Source organism: Macaca mulatta, chromosome X (assembly GCF_049350105.2).
Source record: "Macaca mulatta isolate MMU2019108-1 chromosome X, T2T-MMU8v2.0, whole genome shotgun sequence".
Classification (NCBI taxonomy): domain Eukaryota; kingdom Metazoa; phylum Chordata; class Mammalia; order Primates; family Cercopithecidae; genus Macaca; species Macaca mulatta.
The window spans coordinates 21,607,904-21,621,329 of NC_133426.1; the positions used below are offsets into that span (position 1 = coordinate 21,607,904).

General features: G+C 40.8%; 2 protein-coding genes across 4 annotated transcripts in view; both read left to right on the forward strand.

Annotated features, from left to right (window-relative positions):
* The window catches only part of MBTPS2 (membrane bound transcription factor peptidase, site 2), a 58,544-nt gene that overhangs the window by 14,856 nt on the left and 30,262 nt on the right, over positions 1–13,426 (forward strand). The gene's annotated exons all lie outside the window — the stretch shown is intronic.
* On the forward strand, positions 1,567–5,978 carry YY2 (YY2 transcription factor). Its single transcript, XM_015127081.3, has one exon. It carries the CDS (start codon positions 2,841–2,843, stop codon positions 3,963–3,965), a length of 1,125 nt encoding a protein of 374 aa, XP_014982567.1. The 5' UTR covers positions 1,567–2,840; the 3' UTR covers positions 3,966–5,978.

Below are 13,426 nucleotides of genomic sequence, written 5' to 3' on the forward strand. Positions count from 1 at the left end.
CGGCCACTGAACTCCAGCCTGGGCGACAGAGCGAGACTCCGTCTCAAAAAAAAAAAAAGAAAAAAAAAAAAAAAGATTGTAAATGTAAACAAGATCTAAAAACACACATAAACTTTTCGAGTTATCACAGTGAAAGCATGAAACACAGACCAAAGAAAACAGACCCTATATCAAAAGATAAACCATGGTAATGAATTTAAGACCAAAACACATTTATTTTGTCAATAAACATAAATGAAATAAGCTCACCTACTGAAAGAAAGATGCCCTTAGTTTGTATTTAAAACATGTCTCAAATGTGTGATGTACAAAATAAATCTGTCTAAAAATTACTCAAAAATATTGAAAGTAAAATGATGAGCAGAACATAACATGCAAATGGGGACAGAAAATAGGACCAAAAGCATTATGTCAGACATTGGGGGCCATTTAACAATAATAAGGAATATAAGCCACAATGAAAATATAACATTTGTGAATCTTACTGTATCAAGTAACAAACCATCACAGCAAAACAAAAATGGGAAAAGTATAAGACGAAACAGAAAGGTAATAAAAAGACTCACCTTTTAATACATGGCAGATAAGTATAAAAAAGTTAGGCTAAGGTAAAAACAGGTATGTCAAACTCTATTCCATGAACACAGAAGACAATATTTTTTTTCAAATGCCCATGGGACTTAAAGTCTCAGTAAATTCCCAAGAGAAGACTAGCAAACTAAGTAAAAACTACCTGAAATTTAGAAATTTATCTTAATCACACCTTGGATCAATTTAATTCAAACCTGTGATTTCAGTAGATTTAAAAATTATGATGATGAAATCATTTTGCTGAGATAATGTTTAAAGTTTTGCTAAAAGAAAAATGCACTGCCTTAGGCAGTTATGCAATTACAAATGGAAATAGATCAGTTAAGTATTCAACCTAAGTGAGAAAAGAACTGTAAAATAATTAAGAAATTAGGACATAATTAGTAAGGATATAGGCAGAAAATAATAAATTAGAAAAAACAAAACTAGATCTGTTAAATCCAAGAGCTCTTAAAAAAAAAAAAACAGGTCGAACAATGAGAAAAAGCATCTAAAGACAATTAGCAATCAGATTGTGGAATGACAGTTGATAACAGAGAAAATAAAAACAATTATAAGTATTCTTTGCTCATCTCCACAAAAAATTTCAAAAACCTATATAAATATAAGAAAATAAAAATAGCTGAAATTAACCCAAGAGGCAATCAAAAAAATCTAAATAGGCAAATAATTATAATGGGAGAAATTAAGAAAGTTGATAAAGAATGCCCTTTCTTTTGAGATGGAGTCTTGCTGTGTTGCCCAGGCTGGAGTGCAGTGGCGTGATCTAGGCTCACTGCAGCCTCCACCTCCCAGGTTGAAGCAATTCTCCTGCCTCTGCCTCCCGAGTAGCTAGGATTACAGGCACGAGCCACCACGCCCAGCTAATTTTTATATTTTTAGTAGAGACGGGTTTTGTCATGTTGGCCAGGATGGTCTCGAACTCCTGTCCTCCTGCCTCAGCCTCCCAAAGTGCTGGGATTACAGGTGTGGGATTATTGTGCCTAGCCAAGAATGCCCTTTACTATGTGGAATTCTTTCATACCTTGAATGAAAAACTTTTCTTTTAAATTCAAATTTACTATAAACTTTCCAGATCACATAGAGAAGGAAACTAAGATTTTTTTCTTAAAGCCAAATACAACACTGATTAGAACATCTGGTGAAGCACAAAACAACCTACAGACACATGACCTATCAAGAATACACTGGTGGCTGAAATCTGTTTGAATGTGATAAATATTATTTGCCACTAGGGAAAAAAAATTCATCTCAGAAGATATTGAGACAGTCTTTAACAAAATTCAACATCCATTAATACTTTAAAAAATCCTGGCCAGGTGCGGTGGCTCACGCCTGTAATCTCAGCATTTTGGGAGGCTGAGGCGGGTGGATCACAGGGTCAGGACATCCGAGACCATTCTGGCTAACACGGTGAAACCCCATCTCTACTAAAAATACGGAAAAAAAAAAAAAAAAAAAAGCCGGGTGTGGTGGCGGGCGACTGTAATCCCAGCTACTCCGGAGACTGAAACAGGAGAATCGCTCGAACCCAGGAGGCGGAGGTTGCAGTGAGCCGAGATCGCGCCACTGCACTCCAGCCTGGGCAACAGCGTGAGACTCCGTCTCAAAAAAAAAAAAAAAAATCCTTAGTAAAAGTAGGAATAGCTGCATACATCATAATAGCATAACACTTAGCACTCCTATTAAAGGACAAGACAAATTCTACTATCAACTATTACTGATATTAAATGTCGTGTTAGTGCAATTAAATAAGAAACGCATAAAAGGAGTAGGCTTTTTTGGCAGATACTGTTATATGGGATGGAAAGGAGGGGAAGACATGAAAATCAACTGAAATGAAATACATAAAAAATCAGTAAAGAGCCTGTTTACGAAATATTCGAAAAACAATACCTGGGCGGGGCTGCAGGGCGGCGCACGTGAGTACGTGGGCATGTGCGTGGGTACGTGGGCATGTGCGTGTGTACGTGGGCACGTGCACGTGCTTTTGGGGCCGCCAGACGCGCCAGTTGCCTAGGCGCATGCGTCTGGTATCCCAGAAGCACCTGCGCCTTCCGCCTCAGCCGCTCGTGCTTTCCTCAGGCTCGCGCCTTCCCCAGACTCGGCGCCTCTCTCTGCAGCTCGCGCCTTTCTCTGCAGCTCGCGCCTTTCTCTGCGCTCCGGCCTTTCTCTGCAGCTCCCACCTCACTCCCCTCAGCGTTCTTTTTCCCACGGTCTTCCTGTTGCTGCTAACCTAACTCTCAGCCATGGCCTCCAACGAAGATTTCTACATTACACAAGACCCGGAGATCCCGGCAGATATTGTGGGGCTCCACGACATCAATGTGGAGCCCCTTCCTATGGTGGACATTCCGATGGAAAGCATCCAGTACGAGGATGTCGATGGCAATTGGATCTATGGTGGCCACAACCATCCTCCTCTGATCGCGCTGCAGCCGCTCTTCATGAACACGGGCTATGGCGACCACGACCAGGAAATGCTCATGGTGCAGACACAAGAGGAAGTGGTGGGCTATTACGGCTCAGACAACCTGCTAGGCAACGACTTGGAGGACCAGTTGGCCATCCCGGATAGCACTGAAGACGAGCACTTCCAGCTGACCCTGGCCTCTCTGTCAGCCTCGGCGGCATCGACATCAACCCAGAGCCGCAGCAAAAAGCGCAGCAAAAAGCCCAGCAAAACGCCCAGCAGCAAGAGTGCCACCAGCGCTGAGGCCACGCCGGCGGGCAGCAGCTCCAACGAGGGCAGGAGGAAGTGGGAGCAGAAGCAAGTGCAGATCAAAACGCTCGAGGGTGAGTTTTCCGTGACTATGTGGTCCCCTAACGATAACAATGACCAAGGGGCAGTGGGCGAAGGGCAGGCTGAAAACCCACCTGATTATTCCGAGTACTTGAAAGGGAAGAAACTTCCTCCTGAGGGATTACCAGGCGTTGATCTCTCAGATCCTAAACAGCTGGCAGAATTTACTAAAATGAAGCCCAAAAGGTCCAAAGGAGAACTTCCCAAAACAGTCCCTTGCTCTCATAGTGGCTGCGAAAAGATGTTCAGGGATTACGCCGCCATGAGAAAACATCTCCACATCCACGGGCCCAGAGTCCACGTATGTGCAGAATGTGGCAAAGCTTTCATTGAGAGCTCAAAGCTGAAACGACACCACCTGGTCCACACCGGCGAGAAGCCCTTCCAGTGCACATTCGAAGGCTGCGGGAAACGCTTTTCCCTTGATTTCAATTTGCGCACACACTTGCGCATCCACACCGGCGATAAGCCCTTCGTGTGCCCCTTCGATATCTGCAATAGGAAGTTCGCTCAGTCAACCAACCTGAAAACCCACATTTTAACGCATGTGAAGAGCAAAAACAGCCCGTGAAAAGGAGAAGACCCCTCTCAGACTTGGGAAGTATCTTCCAGGACTGCGGTAGGGAATAAATATGCCTCTCAAAGCTTTGTATGTTGTTTCTAAGAGTTTTAAAACACTGAATCCTACACATCTAAGGTTCGTGTTTTGTTAGAGTAGTAGAAGTACAATTTAAAAGCTTTTTTAAAAGTAAACCTTGACGTAAGATAATAGTGCTAAGATGCCATAGCTTGTTCTGTAACAGCGTTTTTGTAAAGTTTGGTCCCAACAGGAGAAAAGTTCGTAGACTTCACATCAAGAGACGGTTCTTACAAACTGTGTTTAAAATGGGACTTTTCACATTCTTAGAAATAGGAAGTTCATTTATTGTTTAAAATGCTTTTTAAAAACTTGTAAAAAATTCAAAATGTTCATGTTTATACTTTTAGGAATATGCTTAATAAGTCTATGTATGGTTTTTCTGGAGGTTGATAACTTTGGGAAAGATTTACTTTAAAAAAGTGAACAATTATATGCATACGCGAAGTATTTTCCTGCTTAAAAAAGTTATATCGGTGCTATTTGTTTTAATTTTGGTTGTATTCTTGGATGTTAACACATCTTGCATTTTAGCTGTATTAGGTTATGTCGTATTGATATTAGGTGATTTAATAGTACTAGTTTAAACCTATTTTAGTCATTTTATTTTCCCCAAAATACTACCAGATGCTGTTTAGTGTAATTTCTCTGCCTTTTCAGTTAAAGCAGTGCTCAGTTGTAGAATATATTGTGTGTATGTTGACTTTAACACTTAAGAAGTACATTCTGTGTAATAGAAAAAGCAACTTCTTTCTAAAGAAGGAAGAAAGTAATTTGCCTATATCAATACAGAAGCTAGAACTAAAGAAAAGGGGGAGGGTGCTACTGGCATCTGGTGGGTGGAGGGAGATCAGGAATGCCACTAAACATCCTACAATGCACAGACAGCCCCACAAAACAAATAATTATTTGGCCAAAATGCCAATAGTGCCTGGTGCAGGGGCTCACACCGTAATCTCAACACTTTGGGAGGCCGAGGTGGGTGGATCGCTTGAGCTCAGGAGTTGAACATCAGCCTGGGCAACATGGCAAAACCCGGTCTCTACCAAAAATACAAAAATTAGCTGAGTGTGGGGCACACACCTGTGGTCCTAGCTACTCAGGAGGCTGAGATGGGAGGATCACTGGAGCTGGAGTAGTTGAGGCTGCGGTGAGCTGTGATCGAGCCACTGCACTCCAGCCTGGGTGACAAGAGTAAGACCTTGTCTCAAAAAACGGGGGGTGGCAGGGGGACTGGGCATGGAGCTCCTGCCTGTAATCCCAGCACTTTGAGAGACTGAGGCAGGTGGATCACTTAAGGTCAGGAGTTCAAGACCAGCCTGTCCAACATGGTGAAACCACCCCCCGGCTACTAAAAATACAAAAATTAGCTGTAGACTTCATAGACTTCACATCAAGAGATGGTTCTTACAAACTGTGTTTAAAATGGGACTTTTCACATTCTTAGAAATAGGATGTTCATTTATTGTTTATAATGTTTTTTTAAAAATTGTAAAAAAATTCAAAATGTTCATGTTTATACTTTTAGGAATATGCATAAGTCTATGTATGGTTTTTCTGGAGGTTGATAACTTTGGGAAAGATTTACTTTAAAAGAGTGAACAATTATATGCATACGCGAAGTAGTTTCCTGCTTTAAAAAAGTTATATCGGTGCTATTTGTTTTAATTTTGGTTGTATTCTTGGATATTAACACATCTTGCATTTTAGCTGTATTAGGTTATGTAGTATTGATACTAGGTGATTAACAGTACTAGTTTAAACCTATTTTAGTCATTTTATTTTCCCCAAAATACTACCAGATGCTGTTGTTTAGTGTAATTTCTTTGCCTGTTCAGTTAAAGTAGTGCTCAGTTGTAGAATATATTGTGTATATGTTGACTTTAACACTTAAGAAGTACATCTTGTGTAATAGAAAAAGCAAAATAAAATACCTCTTCTAAAGAAGGAAGAAAGTAGTTTGCTTGTATCAATATAGAAGCTAGAACTAAAGGAAAGGGGGAGGGTGCTACTGGCATCTGGTGGGTGGAGGGAGATCAGGAATGCCACTAAACATCCTACAATGCACAGACAGCCCCACAAAACAAATAATTATTTGGCCAAAATGCCAATAGTGCTGGGTACCAAGGGCTCACACCTATAATCTCAACACTTTGGGAGGCCGAGGTGGGTGGATCGCTTGAGCTCAGGAGTTGAACATCAGCCTGGGCAACATGGCAAAACCCGGTCTCTACCAAAAATACAAAAATTAGCTGAGTGTGGGGTGCACACCTGTGGTCCTAGCTACTCAGGAGGCTGAGATGGGAGGATCACTGGAGCTGGGGAAGTTGAGGCTGTGGTGAGCTGTGATTGGGCCACTGCACTCCAGCCTGGGTGACAGAGTAAGACCTTGTCTCAAAAAAAAAAGGGGGTGGCGGGGGGGGCGGGCATGGGGCTCCTGCCTGTAATCCCAGCACTTTGTGAGGCTGAGGCGGGTGGATCACTTAAGGTCAGGAGTTCAAGACCAGCCTGTCCAACATGGTGAAACCACTCCCCAGCTACTAAAAATACAAAAATTAGCCAGAGGTGCTGGCATTACCCCTGTAATTCCAGCTATTTGGGAGGCTGAGGCAGGAAAATCGCTTGAACCCAGGAGGCGGAGGTTACAGTGAGTTCAGAGAATGCCACTGCACTCCAGCCTGGGTGACAGAGTGAGACTCTGTCTCAAAAAAAATAAAATAAATGCCAATAGTGTCCCTGTTAAGAAATCCTGCTGTAGAAAAAGTAAGAGTTTATAACAAAGATTCCAGAGTTTTGCAGTACTTATAAACAAATCATTAATGGACAAGAGGTTGTTTAGATGAAGGAAATGTGTGTGCTCCACCACCCTCATTGCCATTTAACCAGCATGGGTAAATCCAGAATCAGAGGGGTGATCTGGTACTAGCTACATGCCTGACGAGATAAGAGACTAGGCAGATAGTCAAGGAATCAGTGCTGCTGAGTGTCCCAGCTTTTATTCATTTGTTCATGTCTGGTTTCTGTGACTAGCAACTGGGCTGGAGTTGGGGAATTCATAGTGGTATCCTGAATTAGTTTCCCCAGAGTAAATTCCTGCGCATCAAAGGATTAGGTTTTTTTTGTTTTGTTTCATTTTAATTTTGTTAAGGAAGCTATGAAAGCAGTACAAGAAAATACATGTGAATATCTTTTATAATCTTGAAGTGGAAAAGCCTTAGCACAAGAAACTATTTGATCACACAAAAATTTAAAGTATCTATACAGGCAAAATGACAAACCACACCAAACAACAAACTGGGAGGATAAAATTATAATACCTGTTACAACGGACCAAATTCCTCCATGTATAGATTATAAATAATAGCATATATGAATCAGTAAATTAATAAGACAACTCAGTCAAAAAATGGCAATGAATAGAAATAAGTAGCTGTCAAGAAAATGGGCTTTAATTTTTCACCCAGAAGACTGGCAAAGAGTAAAATTATGATAGCATCCAGTCTCATTCAGAGAGTGGAAAAATGTCAATTATGAGAGTATAAATTAATGCAATAATGGAAACTCATTGGAGGTCAACTTTAATGTTCATATTTTTTGACCCAACATTTCCATTTCTAGGTAATTTTTCATACCCTTGTAGATGCATACTTAACTGGATGCCTAACATTATAAACAAAGCTGTATATTTCAGTATTATATGAAAAGGTTAAAACACCCTAAGTGATTAATAGTAGGAAACCTTATAAATAAATTGATATGTTCATAAAAATGGATTACTCTCTGTAGCAGATATAATGGGATTGATATGTATAAACAGATATGGAAAAATGTCAAAAATATATAAATTAAAAAGCAAATAGGTTGTGATGGCTCACACCTGTAATCCCAAATTTTAGGAGGCTGAGGTGGAAGGATCACTTCAGGAGTTCAAGGCTGCCATGAGCTGTGATCATAGCACTGCACTCCAACCGGGGCAATAGAGCGAGACTGTCTTTTTTTTGTTTTTTTTTTTTAAGACACACAAAAAAGCAAAATATAGTATAATAATTTGATACCATTGGTGTTTTAAATGATATGTCTGTATATAATAGAAAAGATCATTTACCCAATAAGTCCTAGACCATACTTTGTCTGGCTATTTCTGGAATTTAACAATTTATAACACTTTAAAAATTTAAAAAGGAGCATTTTACAATGTGAATACATGACTTGGAACATGTGTTAGCTAGGTATTTCTCTGCTCTAATAACTAAAAATAAATGGCATAAACTCTCAAAACATTCCAAATATAAGTAGTTCAGTGTTGATCGGGTAACTCTGTGATTTGGGGACACAGGTTCTGTCTTGTTAGCTCTGCTATTCCCAGCAGGCAGCTTGTGTGGTGGACCTAAATCCAGCTCCATCATAGCTACATTACAGCCCACAGGCCAGGGTTGTCTCCATCACATCCTGGTGCTAGTAGTGCCCATACCCCGCCCCATAAGAAAAACTGCAATAGGAAAAGGGAAGACTAGGTATGGGGTAAGGGATTATCTAGTGGCGTGTTAAGTGAATGTTTAACATCTGGCTCTGCAGGGCTGAGGTGGGGAGCTCTGATGGTAGCATTTGCTGGTTTCTGTGGTGTAAATACTCGCACCATGGTCAGTTTCAAGCTGCAAACCTACACTTCCTGAAGGAGGAATTAGGGAGAAGTGCACACAGTTAGCTCCGGCAAGCTTGTAGGAGCAGGCTTCAGGGAACCACTGGGTTCATATAACCATATCTGCCATAGGATGGGATATAAGATGCTAAGGGGAAAAAAGAGTTTAAAAAATATAGGCCTGGTGCGGTGGCTCACGTGAGCCTGTAATCCCAGCACTTTGGGAGGCCGAGGCGGGCAGATCACGAGGTCAGGAGATGGAGACCATCCTGGCTAACACGGCGAAACCCCCCGTCTCTACTAAAAATACAAAAAAATTAGCCGGGCGTGGTGGCGGGCACCTGCAGTCCCAGCTACTCGGGAGGCTGAGGCAGGAGAATGGCGTGAACCCGGGAGGCGGAGCTTGCAGTGAGCAGAGATTGCGCCACTGCGCTCCAGCCTGGGCGACAGAGCGAGACTCTGTCTCAAAAACAAAAAACGTATATATAAAACCCGCTGGGCGCGGTGGCTCACGCCTGTAATCCCAGCACTTTGGGAGGTGGAGGCGGGAGGATGACTTGAGCTCAGGAGTTCAAGTCCAGCCTAAGCAAAATGGTGAAACCCCTGTCTCTAGGGAAAAAAAAAAACAAAAAAAACCTATATTAAAAAGCTAGCCGAGCATGGTGGCACGCGCCCGTAGTCCCAGCTACTTAGGACACTGAGGCAGGAGTGTTGCTTGAGCCCAGGAGGCGGAGGTTTCAGTGAGCCGAGATCTCGCCGTTGCACTGCAGCCTGGGCGACAGTGAGACTGTCTCAAAAAAAAAAAAATTAATAAATAAATTTTAAAAAATTTTAAAAACTATAAAACTGTCTTGAAAAAGTTATTAGAAAACTTGCTGCTTTGTACTCTTAAATAAATTATTAAAATTATTACGCATGTATACTCATATACATGCTGATGTGGGCAGAGAAAATCTGGAGTAATGGAAAATGATAACAGTATGTTTACTCTGAGTCTGGTGGTTGAGAAATGGTATTTGGGAAAGATGAATATTACTTCTCTATTGTTTGGAATTTTTATAATCAGCATGTATTTTTTAGTAATTTTTTAAAAGCCAATTGAACATTTTTAAATTAATTTCATATTAGGGTTAAAATGTACTGAGACTTATTTTTCCTTAAAATTGGCACTTAATGTCCAAAACTAAGACTAAAGAAGGTTATATATCCCCACCAATAATTGGATCCACACACCTCTTTCAGAGCTTATTAAATGGTATAGAACTAACTAGTCCTCCTATCCCAAACATCACCTAGCCCAGTAACTTCTCATTCTCAGTTGTGAGTTGTCAGCCTAGTAGATAACAGAACAGCTTTGCCCTGCCGTCTTTCCCAGGCAAGGGGGCAAGGTTAGGGGTGGGGAGGAGATGCTTATCTTGCCCTGAATTCAAGACAGGGCAAATTCAAAGATCTGGAATTGTCTATAAGAAGAAGAGTTTAGTATCTTATTCCCTGCTAAATGTTTGCTGAGCTGTGAGCTCACCTTGGTGCAGCCATCAAAGTGGAAGACAACATGGGAAACCTGTGTGTTCCCCAAAGTTTAGGGATGTACAGAAATTATGTATTTAGAGTGAGAGAGAAATAATGGATACCCTCTGCCTACTTTATTAGTTTTAAACTTAGGAATATAGCTTCATTGCTTCTAAAATGACTTTCCACTTCCATGTAAAAAGTACAGAGTGTCATTTAAATCTAGTTTTTTGTTTTGTTTTATTTTTTGTTTTTATTTGTTTGTTTGTTTGTTTGAGATGGAGTTTTGCTCTTGATGCCCAGGCTGGAGTACAATGGCACGATCTTGGCTCACTGCAACCTCCGCCTCCCGGGTTCAAGCGATTCTCCTGCCTCAGCCTCCAAAGTAGCTGGGATTACAGGCGCCTGCCACCACGCCCAGCTAATTTTTTATATTTTAGTAGAGATGGGGTTTCATCACGTTGGCCAGGCTGGTCTCGAACTCCTGACCTCGGGTGATCCACCCACCTCAGCCTCCCAATAAATCTAATTTTATAATGCTACTTTTTTAGCATAGGTAGGCCAGGTGCAGTGACTCATGCCTGTAATCCCAACACTTTGGGAGGCTGACGTGGGCAGGTCACTTGAGCTCAGAAGTTTCAGACCAGCCTGGGCAACATGGCAAGATTCCATCTCTACTAAAAATACAAAAAATTAGCCAAGCATGGTGGTGCACACCTGTGGTCCCAGCTATTCAGGAGGCTGAGGTGGGAGGACAGCTTGAGCCTGGGGAGCAGAGGTTGCAGTGAGCCGAGATTGCACCATTGCACTCCAGCTGGATGACAGAGTGAGAACCCTGTCTCAAAAATAAAATAAGTTGCATATGTAATAGGTTTTTTTTCTTTCTTTCTTTTTCTTTTTTTTTCTGAGATATGATATCGCCCTGTCACCCAGGCTGGAGGGCAGTGGTATAATCACGGCTCACTGCAGCCTCGACCTCCTGGGTTCAAGTGATCATCCCACTTCTCAGTCTCCCAAGTAGCTGACACCACAGGTGTACACCACCACACCCAGCTAATTTTTGTATTTTCTGTAGAGAGGCGAGTCTTGCCATGTTGCCCAGACTGGTCTCGAACTCCTGGGTTCAAGAGATCCACCCACCTCGGTCTCCCAGAGTGCTGGGATTACAGGCATGAGCTAGAGCTACCACACCGGGCTATTTCTTTCTTTCTTTCTTTTTTAATAAAAAAATATCAATGAAATGCATACTGATTTTGAAAAGAAAAAGTCACTGAACATCTGTCTGAAATTTGGTGGGGAAAAAAGAGAGATGAGATGAGATACTTCCTGAGCACATTGTAAATGAAGGTGTTTTAATTTTGAATTATGGTATAAAGAATTTTTAGAAGAGGGATTAAACAATACCTGCTATCTGGTCCCAAGTGAAGAGTAGATTGCTACTGCACTCCAGCCTGGGCGGCAGAGCGAGACTCCGTCTCAAAAAAAAAAAAAAAATTATCTATGCTTTGTTGCTAAAAGTTCCTTTAAATAGTGGAAGTAAAATTTGACCATTCTGGTTCCATACTTAAATGTTTTAAAATCCTTCTTAAATATTGAAAACCCTGTTCTTATTTGTATAAACCAGTTGTAAGTTTATTTGAGGGCAAAGTAAAAAACACTGGTGACTATAAAAATGATGCTGTGATTAGAGTAAGCTGGAATTTAAACTTAGAACACAGTGTAAGCCTTGCCAAATTGATAGTTTACATTCTTTCAGCTATAACTATTGTGGATTATTCAAGGAATAATAAGTTGTTATTTTACCTATTCAGTCATCTGGTGACCTGTAAATCATTTCTGTGTGTTTAGAGAATTAAGGTAGTTGGTTTTTTTATTGTTATTATTATTTGCAAACCACACTAAGTATAAGTAGGGCTTGATTGAGGTAATCCTTAGCCCCTGCTTAGTAATAATCACCAGCTTCAAGTCTATGTGTACCTTGCTGCCTTGATCACAACTATAGATTTTCTTCTCCTTTGAACCATGATTTTTTTTTTTTTTTTTTTTTGAGACAGAGTATCTCTGTGTCACCCAGGCTGGTCTCAAACTCTTGGTCTCAAGTGATCTGCCCACCTCGGCTTCCCAAAATGCTGGGATTATAGGCAGGAGCCACCGTGCCCAGCCCCATGATATTTTTAAACCCTGAGTCACCCATATTCTGATTTTTCTACTGTTGCCCCAGTCTCACTGCTTAGTATATAAACCAGAATAAAATTTGTCCTCAATTCCATCTAAGCCCTACTGTTGCTTGGCTATTCTTTTATTAAAATGATGAAGAAAGCAAAAGAAGGCATTCCATCACAACTATTCAGAAGTGTTCTAGAAGTTATAGTCATTGCTCTAAGATCAAACAGGAGGGAAAAGATGAGGTATGAATGTTGGAGGAGATAAATGATTATTATTAGCAAATAATGGAAAATCCAAGAGAATAAAGACTAAGACATCCTAAATGGAAAGTTCAGTTTGCTGGTTGATTAGAAAGTAAATATACAAAAATAAATGTAGTGTTCCTGTATATCTGAAAGAAATAGATCATGTAATAGGAAGAAAAGATCTCATTCAGAAAGTAATGTGACATATAAAAAAATAAAAAACTAACATTTTTAAAGAAGTATGCAGGGCCTATATAGAGAAACTACAAATCTGTACTGAGAGATGTAGAAGATTTCAGTAAACAGAGATGTCATGTTCCTATGTCAGAAATGAAAAAGTATGGATTTACCCCTAGTTATTGCAGTCATTGTAGTGACATTATAAATCCTAATGTGGGCCAGGTGTAGTGGCTCACACCTGTAATCCTAGAGCTTTGGGAGGCTGAGGTGGGCGGATCACTTGAGGTCAGGAGTTCAAAACCAGCCTAGCCAACATGGTGAAACCCTGTCTCTACTAAAAATACAAAAAAATTAGCCAGGCGTGGTGGTGGGCGCCTGTAATCCCAGCTACTTGGGAGGCTGAGGCAGGCGAATCGCTTGAACCCAGGAGGCTGAGGTTGCAGTGAGCTGAGATCTCGCCACTAGGCAACAGAGTGAGACTCTGTCTCAAAAAAAAAAAAAAAGAAAAGAAAAAAATCCTAATTTGAATAATATTTGGTGGTTGTCAAAATGATTCTCAAACTTGTTGGAAAGGATAAAGGGAGAATAACCAAAATAAACAAATTGAAAGTATTTATTTACTAAATACTGAAATATTACTACCAGCAACAGCTTTA

What these genes read in the sequence shown, in the direction of transcription:
- YY2 (XM_015127081.3), top strand. Translation starts at nt 2,841, where the DNA reads ATGGCCTCCAACGAAGATTTCTACATTACACAAGACCCGGAGATCCCG.